Raw genomic sequence first — 17,221 nt, forward strand, 5'->3', positions numbered from 1 at the left:
ATTTTATTAATTCAAGCCTTTTCTGACTAACATGGGTGACTAAATCAGGCTATATTGCTGAGATGTGTGCTAGTCAAAAAAAGGTCCAGATCTTACATAAGCCTGTAATAACATCTCAGCTTGTAAATTTGTTTCCTTTAATTATTGAAGGAACAATAAATCTGTTATTCGGTTACATTTCTGCAGAGCATGTGTAGTGTAGTGTTTTTAACCTCTGTAAGACTAGCATTAAGAACAAATAAATTAGCTGGGAAAATATCCTGTTTTCCCAAGCAGTTAGCAAGTATGGCTTTTATAACCTGTAAGCATCTTTATGCCTCTAAAATGAAAGATTATTGTGAACAAATTTGTTGCTGACTGAAATGTAAACAATGTTTAAAAAAGTAGTGCTTGGAAGTATTTTAATTTATTGCTAATATATCCTACTTCTAGTGGGAGTTTTCCAGTTTTTTTTTTTCCTGTTATTTCAGTGTTATTTCCCTGTTTGTTTGAGCTCACGTTACTTGTAGGCAACATTTAACTGAGTGTCACAATTGGCTTCTGTCCTCATGACTAGCTGAACCTGAAAATGTGATTTCCATTTCATGTTCAATAACTTCAATGTGCTGTCTGTGTGACTTCTCAGATGAAGACAGTGTCTCTGCCCTCAATATTGTTGCCTTAGTCTTGCTATATTTAGGACTTTGTACAGCTACTGAGTGGTAAATTAGGTGAAACGTGAACTAAAATAGTCTTCTCTGAATGCCTTAATTACTGAGATTTTAGGCTAATTTATTGCTTTGAAAACTTCAAGCTATCCATCTAGCTGCCTGAAGCATGGGAAATAATTGCTTACTTTTAACTACTGAATTTGATTCTTCTGAAACTATCCCTTCTGGTTTACAGTAGATGTTAAGGCAGCATAGGGGGAATGAAGTGCTGTTTCACAGAAATTTTTAGGAGTGTGCTCACACAGGAAGTTGCAGTCCATCCACATGTGAGTCTGTTTTCAGGTGATCTTACAATCTTATGCTGAAACAGTGGCTGGTTTTGATACATGGATGGATGGAGCTACAAATGTGTAACAGACAGTGAAAACCACACATTAGGTCTGTGTTCTCAAAGCTGAAGCAGGAATAGCTTTGTGGGGGTTTTTTTTGCCCACTGCCGGTAAGTCATATGTCCATATATAAGCCACTTGCACCCATAAGTGAAGGACAGCATGAGCAGTGCTGTTCTCATCATCTGAAGAATGAATTACCAGTGTGACATAGATATACCATGAATACCATCTACCTGCATTCCAGTTTATATTGTGGCTGGACTTCTCCCAGTGTTACGCATTCATGCAAAACTTATTTCAGTAGTGAAAAGTTCTTGGGCTATCCCATTTCCCTAAGCCTCAGATAGATGTTTGCCTAGAGATGTTTGTCTCAGTCTCTACCAGTTTGTGTTACTCTACTCCCTTCTCTTGGGAGAAGCAGCATGATTCTGGAAAGAGGAAGAGTAATTGTTTGTGAATTCTTTTGCTATGTTCAGTACAAAAGAAAAATCGCCTCTCAATAAGACAAAGGCATAAGTACAAAGGCAAGTCTGTGAGGCATTGTCTATAATGCATGCCTCTGGCACTAGAACCTGACAAGTGAGGAGTTGGACACCTTTATTTTTCAGCCATCCTTCTGCATGCCTATCAAATTGTCCTGTTTTATAAAGGTGGGAGGCCTTTGTCTGCTGTCATCGGTTTGTTGGTTGGTAATCAGTTGCAGATTGGTTTTCTCAAGCACAGAGAGTACCTTTATATGTGGGGGAACACAAGAAAGAAGGCACATTCTTAAAAATTATCCAGAAAAAGGGTAGAGAGATGGGGACACAAAGTGCTATCAGAGTTGCCTTCCTGAATAGAGATGAACTCAGATCTTTGTTTTATACTGGTTAAGAATTGGTTATTGTAGAACAGCATAACTGAATTGTTTTGATGTCCCCCTGATTTCTTAATATCCTCAGTTTGTTTCATGTCAGTGTTGTAAGGAGAGGTGTATTTTTTTTTTTTTGTATTTTTATATTTACCTTTCTATTGTGAAGGAAAAAAATCTATTCTAATTTAAAATCTAATGAAAGCTGTATTGTAATCAGTGGTATGTTAGCACCTACTTTCATACCTAATCAAGAATGGTTTAACACTGAATGCCTGCTACTTAACACAAAAACCAGTAAAACTAAATGGGAATCCTGTGCCCCCTCTGATTCTGGCTGATTGATTTAATCTTAATTTTGTGGAAGAGTACCATGAAGCAGATGTATGAAGTGATTCTGTGTCTCTTGAAGTACAATTTATCCATTCTACAATTAAACAAATTAGCAGTACTGTTTTGTGTGGCCTTCAGTGTGAAAAATGAAATTATGGCAGTTCCAAAATTACATTTCTGCATTGTGATAATACATAATGCTGTAGAGAAGTTGGGCAAAGAGGCTTTGACACTGGCAGCAAGAAGGCTTGACTTGGAGTAGATACTGAAAGCAAAAGCTTACTTCATGTGTATCCTCCTAGGCTTTCCCTATGAAAACATTGTCTTGCTTCTGCAGGGGGTGGTGTTCTTCAGAATATAAATAGCAACACTTGAAATTATGGAACTAACAAATTTACCCCAATGACTAATCTAGTTAAAATCTATTTTTTAAGGAATACCATTAGCATTGATCCAGTTTTCTGGGCTTCTGTTAAGGAACAAGTTGATTGAATGTATTACTCTGCGCTAATAGTTCACCATGTTCTTCAATAATGAACAGGCTTCATCAGACTACACAAAATTGTAAAAATTTAGTATGGGGGTGGTTTTTTGTTTTTTCTTTTGGGGGGTGGGGGAGGGTGTGTGAAAGAGATAGGTTGGGGCCAACATGAATTGAAGTATTGTGCTGGACCAGACTTGCTGACAACTGAGGTCTTATGTTATTGAGTGTGATAGGTAACACTACAGTCAGTGTGGTGGTCAGTGTATTAGCTTGCCAGTTTTCATTTTCTGGGGTTTCAAACATCAAAATCGGTTCACTGAGTTTGACTTGGTGAAACTTAAAGGAAAGAGCTTTTCTTGTAGTCTGAGGAAAAACGCAGAATTTTGCTGTTAACTTGTGAATGTCTCCCAAGCATCTGAATGGAGTAGCATGAAATATACTGTTAAAGCCAGAGAGGGTAGAGAAATAAAACTTATTTAGTATGAAAAATTACTGAGTTGCTTAATTTCTGTGAAATACTAATTAAATATCATGAGGAATTAGTAATACATATTGAACTTGAAGGCATCTCATCTCTGACAGTAAATCATTGGGAGGATGCTAACATAGAAACAGAAATTACCAGTTTAAGGAATTATTGTGAAAGTTACTTCTCCCAAGGAAGATCAGGGCTTCCTCAAAATTACTTTCAGTGATGACTGAATGCAGAAGATAGCATATGTTTTTGCAGATGCTGTTGGTTAAAAGCAAGAGTTATTGTAAGAATTAGATTTTTGTTCAAGTTTTATACTTGCTATGAAATATCTTCAGAAGCCAACAGCTAATGTTTGAATAAAAGAACAAATTAAATGTTGTATGGAATTTCTTAACACCATTTAGGAGGAGTAAAAGGAGTGTTTAGAGAGAGGATCTTAACTGCACACTAAGTGGAAAATATATTGGCTTGTCCTGGTTAGTTTTCCATTGGAATATGGTTTTTGCAGTCCTGCATAATGTGGCTACTGTGGCTTCTCTGGGCCTATAACAGTGTCTGGCTGTGAACTGTTTTGTTCTCAAGTGTGAACCTTTTTCAATACCGTTACCCTTCCATAGGAAAAAGAGTTTCTCTAGTACTTGATTGCAAAGGGAGGTGAAAGGTGTCAAGAATGAGACTAAGCATTTAAGATAGTGTATAAAGACAAGCTGAAGCAGTTGTCTTAGTTGCATTTGAAAAGTCTATTGCCTTTTTAAAAAAGTCTGTAGTGATAAATTCTCAAATTGCCTCCAATATTTGCCCTCTAAACATATGTTCTGTTAAGTTTATTTGTTACTATAGCCATTCTAATGAGCAGTCTTTCTTCCCACAGTACTTGTTTTACTAAGAGTTGTAAGAGTTGGGCACAGAACTGAACTCTCAATTTCTTTCCATCAATGTGTAACTCTTTATGGAGTGTTCCAAACTTAGTATAGCAGGAAAACCAACCCAAAACAACAACACAACAAAAAAACTTTGGATGTGTGGCAAAACACAACACTGTATTAACAGCATAATTTGTTTGAAAGGTGAGTACTATTTCTGTACCCTATTCGTAGTGATATAGTACCACTTTTTTGAAGTAAATCAGAATTTGGAGAGCAAGTGTATACACAGATTAAAAGGTAGGCACTATGCACAAGGTTTCAGTAACTGTATGCTGCAGATACAGAACTTCTTGTCAGTAATAGGCATTTTCCAGATTCCAACTGGGAAGCCAAATCTTGCCCACATTTTGAGAGTCTCCCATAAGAACCCTATAGAGAAGTTTACAAAATATGGTCTAGATTAGCTGACAGTGAGGCGGAGTAAAAGCTGGCTGAATGGCTGGAAACAGCAGGTGGTGATCAGTGGAGTGAAGTCTAGTTGGAGGCTAATCACCAGTGGTGTATACCAGAGGTCTATATTGCATCCAGTCCTGTTCAGCATCTTCATTAAGGATCAGGATGATGAGGCAGTGTACCTTCAGAAAGCTTCCAGGTGACACCAATCTGGGAGGAGTGGCTGATAGTCCAGAGGGTTGTGCTGCCATCTGCAGGGACCATGACAGATGAAAGAAATGAGCTGAGAGGAACCTCTTGAAGTTCAGCAAGGAAAAGTGTGAAGAAATCCTGCAGGTGGGGAGGAACAAATCCAGGCACCTATACATGCAGGGGACCACCCAGCAGCAAAAGCACCTTTGAAGACAAGTACCTGGGGGTTCTGATGGACGCTAAGGGAACCATGAGCCAGCAATGCATCCTTACTGCAAAGAAGTCTTAATGGAATCCTGGTCTGCATTAGGAGGCATATTGCCAGAGGATCATGGAGGTGATCCTTCTCCTCAGCTCATCCCTGGTAATGCCACACTTAAAGTGCTGTGTGCAGTTCTTTACCCCTCAGTATGAGGGAGATAAGGAGCCATATGAGGGGTGTCCAGTGAAGGGCCACAAAGATGGCTAAGGAACTTTCTTCCTATGTAGAAAGGCTGGGTACTGCTTAACATAGAAAAGAGGAAAGCTCAGGGTAAATCTTATCAATTTGTACAAATATCTGAAGGGAGAGTGCAAACAGTATGGAGCTAGGCTGCTTTTTCAGTGCTGCCCAGTGATAGGAGGCAATGGAGATAAGGGGCACACACTGAAACACAGGATGATCCCTCTGGACATAAGGAAACTTTTTTTCACTGTGAGAGTGACTGAGCATTAACACAAATTGTCCTGGAAGCTTGTGGAATCTCCCCTCCTGGGCAGGCAGCTATAGGTAACCCTGCTTGAGCAGACAGATTGGACTTCTGCTGACATCCAGATGTCTTGTCCAGCCTGAGGACCTCTGTAGTATGTTTGCTATGAGGACCTGTGGGTTTTAGAATTTGTAGTCATGGGTGGCATTTTCCTATACATCGAGGTGTGGGACGTCCTCTCTGCTTAAACTTAGCTTTAGCCTATGAAAACTTAAGGGGAAAAGGGGATTTGTAGTAATCCTTATTGTATTTATTTAGTTCAACCATATTTACTTTTATAAACTCACTTAGCTCACTTTGGACGACTTACTCTTCTATCACAGCTTGTTTGAGAGGAAACTGTTTCTTAGACATATTTTTCTATGATTTGTTCACCTTGGTAAAACTAATGTGCAAAAAAGTGCAGTGGGCACTTTGAAAAAATATGCAGTATCTATTCAGTAGGTTTTGTTACTGAAAGGATTGTCAAGCATTTCAACAGGTTGGTCAGGGAAGTGCTTGAGCCACCATACATGGAGGAATTTACAAGACTGTAGATGTGGTGCTTGGGGATGTGGTTTAGTGGTGGGTTTGGCAATGTGCTAGGATTACAGATACACTTGATGATGTTAAAGCTTCTTTCCAACCAAAATGATTCTGTTTCTTTCTTTGGAAAATTAGATAGCTCTGTGTTGTAGTAACAACTAACTCATACAAGACTACTCTATGTCAGAGGATAATAGTAGCTTTTAAGTAGTTTGTTAGGTGACAGTTTTCAGAAACTTCTTTTGTTAGTGGAGGGAAGAATATGCCTGTTTGGGAGTGCGGGGAGGTGAGGAGTGGGGCTGTTGAACAAACAAAAAAATCCCACATTAAATGCTCTAACCTGAGCAATCCAATTACTTTTTCTTTAACTCTAGAAACTTGATTTTACAAGACGTGAACTCGCATGCTTCTGCCAATTGATTTAAAATATTTTTTTAGCTGTGAAAGAGGTAATTATGCTCCTTCTGATTAACTTTGAGTTGATCCTTATTAGTATGATCTTTTAGAATGTAATACTAAATCTCACACTCCACGTTGCATTTCCTTGCTGGACACTCAAAAGATTAGTCTTTTCTTGACATTGACATTTTAAAAGACTAGGAAGGGGGGAGAAAGGTGTAACTAGGGAAGGTACATATTCTAAACGTTTAACTTTTTAAGGACAAGTAATAAGAGTGGTTTTATTCAAGTTATAAATGAAGTCTAAAAATGTTCACAATAAATACACTGATATTACTGACAAGCATAAACATAAATGTAATTTTTTTCTCCAGCACATTCAATACTTAAATCAGTTACATTATTTAAACTTGGGATGGCTCAATTTTCAACAGTCTTGAATTGGTAGTTTCTTCTCTGTTTTAAAGCTTTAATAAAAAGTCTAATGTTCTTTGGAGTTATGTAATGCATAATATTGAAGTACAGCACTTGATATTTAAAGCTGTTTCTTAAGAAATGTGAAGGAAGTAATCCTCAGGGGGCTCTGCAAGTCTGTGACCTTGATGATTTACACTGACAACTTTCCATGACTATAAACATGGAATATAACAAGAAAATGATAAATTAGAGCTGCAGTGCTTTGTTTGAAACAGTTTCACAGATGATGTACTTTGCATCTCTTCTTTCATTACTATTTTGCATTGAAATAGTTTTATATTGCCTTAGGTATTAATACAATAGTTGTTGTCAGCTCCAGATTGCTATTTGAACTCAAGGCAGCATAATGTATTGCACAGTGATAGGCAGTTTAATTTGAGTGATTTTTTGTGCATCTCATTTAGTATGTCCTTGAAGCATGATTACAATTGGCTCTAATTTTTCTAAAACATTTAATAAGCATTATTTGATTTATTTTTTTAATGAACTTGTAAAGTGATCATCTTTCCCCCATCCTGAAAGAGGGGGTGTTACAAAGCTCAGTTTGTGTACTGACAACTTGAATGACCTTTTCACCCAATTTTTGTCTAGAGTATGACTTGCTTTTCTTGTAGTTAACTCATTTCTATTAACAGATGAGAAGCTTAAAGCATTCTATAACCTAACCTTAAAAGCACTCATTTACTACTTACTTTTTTTAAGTAGAAATCAAGCAGTTAGAAAAAAATCCAGAAGTTAGCATTTGTTTTCATTACCACTTAATCACTTCAATGTCAATTTTTAAATATAAAAGAAATGCAGGGCTTTTTTGTTCACTTCTCCATGAAGAAGTAAACTGAAATAGCAAAGCAACTGGATTGTTCTTTGTTTTAACAACTTGATTCTGACTATGCTTTTGGAGAACCATAGATACTAAATTGCTGAGGTCAGTGGTAGTTTTCATTTAAGAGAATCACACAATGGCTTTGATTGGAAGGGACCTTAAAAGATCCTTAATGGTATGTAATTCCAATGCTGCTGTATGGGTAGGAACTCCTCCCACCAGTTCAGGTTGCTGTGAGGGATAAAAGGTATCATAATGGGACTTCCCTTGTGCTTAACATAATTTAAATAAAAAGCTAATTATGCTTCTTGATGGGGGAGTTTTTGTGGGGTGGTTAATACTTGACTTTTATTTCTTAAAGGCACTGCATATGCTCAACTGGAGCTTAGCTGTTTTTTAACATGAATAAATGTGGTTTTGATAACAGTCTAGTTGGGAGAATTGGACATGGTCTTTCATGGGCACACTTTGAAGTGAAGTCTTGAAACAAGCTATTTTGAGAATATAGGAATTTAAATATTTGGTTCTTTAAGTTGTGAATTTTTGTCTTCAGTGGTATAATAAGTTCCCTTTTTATTTTTGGCTGTTTCATTTGACTTCACTAGAGGGCAGTGCTATGCAAGAAATATTTCTACACCTTTTTTGCACAAAATTACATATACGTCTATTAAAACACCTCAGCGATAGCCCTTAAAAGCCATATCTGCCTGATATATGTATCTCTAAAAATAAATTGAATTTATAATTTTTCTGCTATGCTATGTAAGTACTTTGTGATTAATTTCTTGAAAACACAAGTTAAATTCTTAAAAATATCCTTAACTGGAAAAAGTTGGTAAACTTACCGTCAGTTGCAGTGCTGGTTGTTTGCCAGACTAATCAGAAACAACTTACCTGTTCTTTTTTTCTGAAAAGGAGAGACTATTCTGTGTGGGCTGCAAGTTAAATGTTAGACAATGTATTATTAACTGAACATAGTAGATGTAGAAGGTGAAACACAATCAACTTCTAATTAGAGTAAAATGCTTGAGGATTCGGTCTTCTTGCAGTAGGTGTTCAAAGTTAGGTTTAACTCCTTTAAATCTTTTCTAAAGTCATTTGCTATGCTCATTTCAATGTGGCTTTTTTTCTGTGTTCCATATGACTGATCTATGTGTTTATGGCTAATCTGGTAGATTATTAGGTGTTCCCACCTTAATATACCCTTTTCAATGGAATTCTTTGATAGCTTGTGCAGTTTAAAAATGGTAAAGTAATGGTTATAATAATGATTATGGTTCCCAGTGGAAAACCTTTCTGGATATTTTTAGTACTCTTGGCTTTATCCGTGACTTGCTGCAACTTCTGTAAAATGTTATTTTACAACTTATCTAAACCTCGCTTGTTTTCTGTCTTCTGCTTATGAGAGACTTACAAGGGACCAAGCAACTAATCCAAAAGACTGTTTGGTTACCCTACCCATGCATGAGCTGTGTGAGTTTGGCAAGTCTAAAGTTGTAGTCTTAAAGGTGCTGAGTTTGCATGAGTCCAAATGATCAGAACAGCAGCTCTTCTAAATCTTAACTGTGGGATGACAGAGTAGCTGGATATACTGCAGACACAATGGGTAGAAAAGGGACACTGGAAAAGTAAAGATGAGGCAAACTGGGAGTAATGGTTGCATAATCAGTAATCTCTATTGAGGTATTTGAGTGCTCTGTCCAGAGTACAGAGTATATTTGGGTTTGATGGCATGCTGAGAGAACAGCTACAGTATGCTTTTCACTGTCCTTCAGTGCCCACTGATACAGCATAAACATATTGAACTAATTGTTGCTTTCATGTGAGTTATAGGCTCCTGCTTCACTGATGACAGATTGCTGTGCAAATTCCTGCCTCAGACTTAGCTACCACTTCTGTGAATAACAAATAAGGAAGAATTGCTAAGAGCTTTGTTTAGACTGTTCTTTTTATAGGATAGGTAACCTCGTTTTTCTGTTGCTTTGATAAATTTGTTTTTTCTCTTCTCCTTTGGAGTTGAAGGCCACCTACTTCAAGAAATGCATGAAGTATAAAAATTTACTTCATCCTTCCAGAACTATTATTTGTAGTGTCAGTGGGTGGACTCTTGAATAAGAATGAGAGAGAGAGCTACTTATTTCTGGTGCCCTAACTTGTACTCACTAGATAGCAAACTCTGAAGAGTTTGGCTTTCCACCCCTTAAACTTACTCATGGAGCATGGTGTCTTGCATGGATCACCTGTGGGGATTCAAGAGGTGAATAGGCTCTACAGTATGTTGTTTTAACTGTGAATGTAGTTTTATTTTTCCCTACTGTAAAATGGGGTTTCAGTGAAGTTGATCAGGCATTCAGTAACAGTATAGATAGACATCAGAGACTTTAAAGACCTAACCTTGCAGCATGTATTATCAGACAGAAGCCTGGATAGTTAGTGTCTAGATTTTGAAGTACTAGATTTTAGTACTAGATTTTGAAGAACAGATGTGGAAAAAACCCCACAATGTATTCTATAATTACCTGTTACATTTGAGGAATTGGGAAGCCCTTCTCAGACTAGAGAAGGGGAGGCTCTGAGGTGACCTTATAGGAGCTTTTCAATACCTGAAGGGGGCCTACAGGAGAGCTGGGTAGGGCTTTTTGCAGGGGTCAGTGGCCACAGGACAAGGGGCAATGGTTTAAAACTTGAAGAGGGGAAATTTAGGTTAGACATTAGGAAAAAAATATTTTCTGTGAGGGTGGTGCAACACTGGAACAGGTTGCTCAAAGGGTTGTGGCTGCCTCCTCCCTGGAAGTGTTCAAGGCCAGGTTGGAGGGGGCCCTGAGTAACGTGGTCTAGTGGGAGATGGTGTTTCCCATGCAGGGGAGTTGGAAGGGATCCTAAAGATCATCTCATTACAACTCTATAGACGTTCTATGATTGTATCTTTTGTATTTAAGGAGGGAAATTAAGCTGTCTTGCTCACTAGATGAAGCTTGATATTCCATTATGTCATTCACATCTGCAAAAACAGCAATACAAGGCATCACTTTAAAATCTGTCACTTCTGCTTTTTCAAAAATTTGATTTAGAATATTTAGAACTCTGATTTTTGTTCCTTAACCATGTCTTTTGAGTAAACACTTCATATCTGATAGTTGATGGTAGCTGTTTGAAGGACAGATGGAAGCCTCTGCTTAATGGTGGCTATAGTTGCTTCTGAGCTTAGGTTGTAAAATTGTGTAGGCCTATTGTCATAGCAATTTTTAATCGTATGTGTTTCTATGTACTGAGTATCTTTGACTCTGGTTAGAAGTGTTTTGGGTTCCAGAGAGGAACTTTGCTTAGATTGCAGCCTGCATTCTTGTTATGAAATTGGGTAGTGTTTATGCTTTTACTTAAGTTTTGGAGTTACATTAGTAGCAACCAGGCTTGAGTGAGGTTTTCAGGGTCAATATTGGCTCTACTATTTAGTCTTCATAAATTATTTGGATGATGGGATTCTTTATATAGTTGTCAAATTTGAGAATGTTATCAAACTGGGTGAAGTAGATACCACAGAATGAAGAGCCACCAGAAAGATACTGACAGGTGGGAAGAGCAGGACAACCAGAATGGCATCAGGTTTAGCAGATCTTAAGGCCTTCTCCTGGAATGGATTAATTCCAAACAATAGTTGATGCTGGGGGCCAACTGGTTGGACGATGGCTCTTCAGAAAAGGACATGGATGTCCTAGTGGACAGTAAGCTGGGCGAGAGTCATCGATGTGTCCTGCAGCAGAAAGGTAAACAGTGCCCTGGGCTGCATCATCAAGAGTAGAGCCAGTAGATCAAGGGATGTGGTTATTCCAATGTATTTGGCACTTCCTAAGCCACACCTGGGAATGTTGTGGCTGGTTTTGGTTCTCCAGTTTAATAAACTGGAAAACTGTGAAGCCTGCAGTGGAGGTTTCTGTGAGTGATTAGAAAGTTGGAGACCACAACCTATGAGGAAAGGCTGGAGGAATTATTTCTTCAGCCTGAAGAATAGATGGATTGGGAGAGACTGCTTTTCAGCTCCCTTAAATAGCAAAGCAGCTTGATCCTCCCAGAGGAGATACTCTAAAGGGAGAACTGAGCCATGTTCATGGACAAGGTTGTGAAGTCCAGATAAAGTTAAATTCTTTTCCTCACTGAAAATACTTGATCTTGTGGGTAGGCCTTTCTTTGTTTATGTAGCTGTGTTCAAACCAGAACTAGAATGTCTTGGAAAGCATGAAATTCCTTTGCCATTGCTTGTTTCTGGTGATATCCTCGTACTGAAATGTTTTAGTGATTTAATAGGTATCCTGGCTTCCTTGTGTTTGAAGCCTGCTGAGAGACACATGCTATCTGCTTGTTGAACTTAATTGACACTCTTCCAACAATTGACTGGTAATTGTCACTCTAAACATAAGAAACCTAATTCCACAGTAAGTGAACAGGGCTATTGGACTGCTAGACTTCTGTTTCATGCTTTCATAGCCAAATGCTTGGAGGACTTTTTGTTGAAATCACAGCATATTGTCACTTGCAGAGTAAGTAACCATATTGTATTTTAAGTATTGTCCCTTCACACTTGTAGAGCGAAACTGAAGTTCTTGGGCTCATTGTCAAATATTTATATTGAAATGGTAATTTAAGTTTTTCATGTGGCTTTGAACAGTATTGATAAGTAAGATCCCTTTGTTAAGGGGGCTTCTAAGTGGCAGTGTATATGTCATGGTGAAAATACATCCCAAAAATGGACATTGTCTTGCTTTGATTACAACACTTGGGACATAAAGGTGTCTACATAGGTCGTTATGCAGGTCAAATCAAATATTGTGTACAGAAAGCTCTAACAGCACGTATGGAGATATTTATAAGATGGTAGCATTTGTGTTGAATGTATTTTCAGTATAAAATATAAAATCTATGCTTGATGGAAGGAGTGGTATTCCTGTGAAAATCTGTAAAACTGCTTATTTCTGAAGTTAGTGAATGTTAGATGTCAAGTGTTCTAGGGGAACTGGATGTGTTAATTGTGATTTAAGAGAAAAACCTTTCTGCTGAGGTCTGCATCAAGAATATTGTACAACCAACAGCCTCCCACTCACAGCAAAACAAAAAGCCTGGGTCTCTAATATGCTTGGAGAAACTTGTGACGTTGATCTAGATCTATAAGATTCATAGGGCATCAGGGAGGAAATAATAGCATTTTTGTGTTTATCTTGCCTTAAAAATATTGCCACTTCTAATAGTGAAAAGCTTACAGACATCTAATTGGAAAAATCTGTACTATGTTGATATAGAAGCTGGCAAGCACTTTGGATGGTATAGGTTTTATAACCAAGAGTAAATGCCTAGGCAGTCTGAGTGTGACTGAGTTTAAATGTTCACCTACCTGTTGCTGTGTCTCTTTACTGCAGTTGTGTTTTTTTTAGTAGAATATGTACATAGTTTTAATATTATGTAGACAACCGAAGACTACTGGCTGCTAAGAAATTCTGTACTTTGCTTCTATGATATTTATGTTCAATATCTAGAAATTCTCCTATTACAAATGTTTTATGATTTAAAATGAGAAAGTAAATGTTTTAGGAAGCTAGATGATTTAACAAAAAAAACCAAGGACTAGCTTGATTAAATCTTGAGTGGCCTATGCTTATATGAAGTCTTAACACATGCTATTGTTCCAGTGATCATGAGATATTTAGGTACTGTGGGAACAATGCATGACACTAGGATCTGTATAGCATGTTTGTTTTGCTCAAAAAATGAAAATAATTGCCTCGGTGTAAGCATCTGTAGAGGGAAAAGAGTGGGGGGAAGTGAAAATCAGCCATGATACCCCAAGGCTGTTATGTTCTAGCTGTATCAGATGAAAATATTTAGTAGATAGTTTGAATATGTGTATTTCCTTTTCATTCTAGGCTTATGGTATGTCAGCTTTGCCTCTAAATTTGATTAAGGGAACTACCAGTGCAGCTTATGAACGATTAGAGAACACTGAAGACATTGAAGAAGTGGAGCAACATTTATTAAGGATTAAATCAAAGGTATGATCTTTGCTATTGTTGTTTTATTAATTAGTTTCTTTCTTTCTTGCGTACTAGGTTATAGTCATGGTGTAGGGAATTTAATTTCTAGAAAGAATAGCAAGTCAGAAGTGACTACCTTGGTTATTTGAGTTACTTCAAAACAAATGTCACTTGTGTAGTAGACACACAACTTCTCTCAGTCTTGCAGCAGTAGGTATTTCTCTTTAGCTAATAATTTTGCTGATGAGCAAAACTCAAACTTCTCCAGTCACACTTGGATATATGGAAGAGGTGCTTTGTAGGAAGTAGGAATATTAAGCTCACTTAATCTGCTACCAGATATGGCATGCAGCTTTTTCAGTGTAGCTGTCAGCACTGGATATTTGCTGCATGGAACTGTCAGAAGTTAGATTAATCGAATTATTAATCATGTTTATGAATAAATACCAGCTCTAGATATTCTTGCTTCCTGGTTAATGTACCTTGATGTTATAAATCATCTCTTTATGAAAAGCATACATATGGAAAACTGTTTTGAATCCTAAACGTCCCTAGGATATTAACACCACTCATAAATCCATGACAGCTTTGCCTCTCACTGAAATGCTGTGCCTAATGTAAGAAGGACACTTAGAAACTGACGAGTGCAAGCTGAAGGGAAGATGAGCTTTCTCCTTTCTGTACAAGATGCTAGGTATAATCTTACACCCTTTACTCAACCAATTTCAGATAATGGTTTGACCTGTGTTTTCACAGCACTGAGTGGGGAAACAGGGCATTAAGATCCATGCTGGCAGAGCATTGCTGCTGTTACGTGCTCTGTGATAGCAGACTTCAGCTGCATTGAAACTGTTCCAACAGCCTCCCTTGCTCCTTGGCTACCTCTGCATAGTGTGGACATCTTTGGTGTTCTAGAAATCTTGTGTAGTGAAAACTAAACAGTAGTCTCCCTCAGTTTAAATTGTGAAGTTTTTTGTTTTCTGCAGAGTACTACTACAACAAATGCATCTGTATGACTGAGATCAATATAGGAATAATATAGGAATAATCCTGAAAAATGCAGGATTGCTTACTACGGAAGACTGGATTATGAGTGTTTACAAGCACTTAGAAGTCTTGCTGTTTGATCTAGTTAACAAAGAGATCTGAAAGTAGAGAGTCTTTAAGTTGTGTATATATTTTTACTGTGACCATTAGTATAAACTAGTTTTCCTCAGTTTATGGGTTTGAGTTAGAATTCTGCTTTGGTGTGTAATTGAAATCTTAGTTCTTCAGATACATTTGCATGAAATCAAGAAAGTGAGTGTTACTGAGTACATTAAAAACTGGAAATATGAGAATATGCTAGTTAATGAAGAGATTAAATATGTAGTATGGCCATCTGCTATTTCTATACTTGGTAGTTTTATTTCATTAGTCCTAAATCATCAAAGCTTGGACTTGTGGTTTGGGAGCTTGGACAGTTTTCAGAAACTCTTTTTGAAGTCACTGAGGTGCTATAAAGGGTATGGCCAGTGTGTGTTCCTGTTAAAAGTACATGATGATCTCCCAATTTCTTACGTGTGTCTCGAATTTGGTCTTTGTCTTGTAAATTTGCTTTGATTTCACTGGGTGTGAAGTGTTTCAGACATTTGCAGGAAGGCTAAAAATAAGAGGATAAAAATTGATGTACTGAAGCTCCAAGCAATTTTGTTTATTCCAAAGCCCAGTTTGTTTTACAGTAGTATCAATATCAGAAACCATTTGGGTTCTATTATACAATACCTTTTTTTTTTTTGCTTTTGCTTGTTAGTGTAAAACTGAAATTGTGTGCTACTTGATTTACAGAGTGCAATGGCACCTGCTCAGTATTTAGAGGCTTAAAGTATGTTCTTAATTGTTTGGTTATGCTTATCTGAAACACTCAACTAATTCTTGTGATAATGTTGCCTCTTGTTTGGATTTCTGAAACGTTAACTTTTGGAACAGCAAGTCATCTTGCTCTTCCAAGTACAAGAAACATAGTTGGGTACCTGTAGTAGAATGCTGAAAAGAAAATAGAGATGCCAAGCTTAATATACTGGCATAGTCATGGAATTTGATTGGAAGGGATCTCTGAAGGTCATCAGGTTCAACGCTTTGAACAAAGCAAATACCTTTTTCAAGTTAGATCATGTTACTGGAATCACACCTGGGCATTTTGAGCATATCTGTCCATAGTGACTGCCTATCCTATACACATTTTTGACTCTTCTCATTATGAAGTGTTTTTTGTGACTGAGTAGGAATTCCCCTTACTATATGCGGCTTGACTTTTGCACTTCACCCTCTTGCTAGACAGAGAAACAGTGTGAATTCTTTAGTTTTTAGAGTTGGTGTAACTCATTAAACTTGGTATCAAGTCAAGTTTTATGGATTCAATGACCCTTGATCCCTTGCACTATTTTTTTGGTAACCAGTGCAGAGATGGTCGGCCCCTGTCGTCAAGGGACAGGCGGAGTGTGCAACAACTGGAAGAGAGACTAAGGACACTCCGGAGAAGAGAGAGGCATCTGGAATCTATTGAGAAAAGCTGGTGCACAAAGTTCTGTGAAGCTATCAGACCTCTCAAGGTAAGGTTTTCTCCCTTTTTGAGACATACGTTGGAATAACTTCCAGCTTTCTTCCCCCCATATAAACCAAAGATACACTTCATCTATTGCCATCCGGAGTATCAATTATTTAATTTTTAATTATTCTACCGCACAATGATAGCCCTTGAGCAATCTCTGAGGTCTTAAAAAACTTTGGCTGAAGTATGCCTGAAAAGGAGCAATTTCTAGCTAATCTGCTCTAGTGCCAGTGATATAGAAAACCTGAGTAACTTGTTTTCTCAGGTGGGTGAAAATGGGAAGGAAGAATTCTGTAGCTGTCAGGTAGCTCAGATTAATCTGAATTACATGTGTCCAGTAGAAGAGAGAATTTGATTTGGAGTGAGGATTGTGCTAAGTAATTACTTAATCGGTAAGCTAGCTGTGTAGAACTTGCATCTTGGTACTTAACCAGTGCAAAGGAAACTGTTACTAGGGCAAAGCTTTGATCTTGGTCTCTTTTTGATCTTGGCACTTTGATTTTAGTAGCTACTGTTTTAAAAAACACTACATCTGTGGAACAGAATTGCCATAATTTTTTTGCCAACTAGATGTAGGAAAAAAACCATTAGCATTACTTTAAACTGTAGCCTGCATTTCGAAAAGCTGAATGCCTCTAGCATTGTTGCTACTGTTAATCCTGAGTACCAGTGAAAATGGGCTAAAATTGCAGTTGAACATAATCTTTCACTGTGTAATTCTTAGTCGATTTACCTTTATGATACATTAGAAATCTAAGCTTAGCCCTTTCTTTAAAGGACAAATATTTGTAACTATTCACTTTAAAAGTTTGGTTTCTCCCTTTGAATCAAAATAGCTTTAAAATTTTCACATGAACCTTAACTCTGATAGATGCATTGCCTCTATCTGTAGTGCTTCATCAGCTCATAGCTTCTTCATAGAATAGTGTACAATACCATTAGT

The 17,221-nt window shown here is 37.5% G+C and overlaps 1 protein-coding gene across 1 annotated transcript in view; it reads left to right on the forward strand.

Moving 5' to 3' along the window:
• The window catches only part of LMBRD1 (LMBR1 domain containing 1), a 71,587-nt gene that overhangs the window by 27,352 nt on the left and 27,014 nt on the right, over positions 1–17,221 (forward strand). The window contains exons 8-9 of the mRNA XM_071741617.1: positions 13,581–13,706; positions 16,127–16,279. Coding sequence (XP_071597718.1) covers positions 13,581–13,706; positions 16,127–16,279 — 279 coding nt within the window. The remainder of the gene's footprint in view (positions 1–13,580; positions 13,707–16,126; positions 16,280–17,221) is intronic.

Source organism: Heliangelus exortis, chromosome 3, assembly GCF_036169615.1.
Source record: "Heliangelus exortis chromosome 3, bHelExo1.hap1, whole genome shotgun sequence".
Lineage (NCBI taxonomy): Eukaryota > Metazoa > Chordata > Aves > Apodiformes > Trochilidae > Heliangelus > Heliangelus exortis.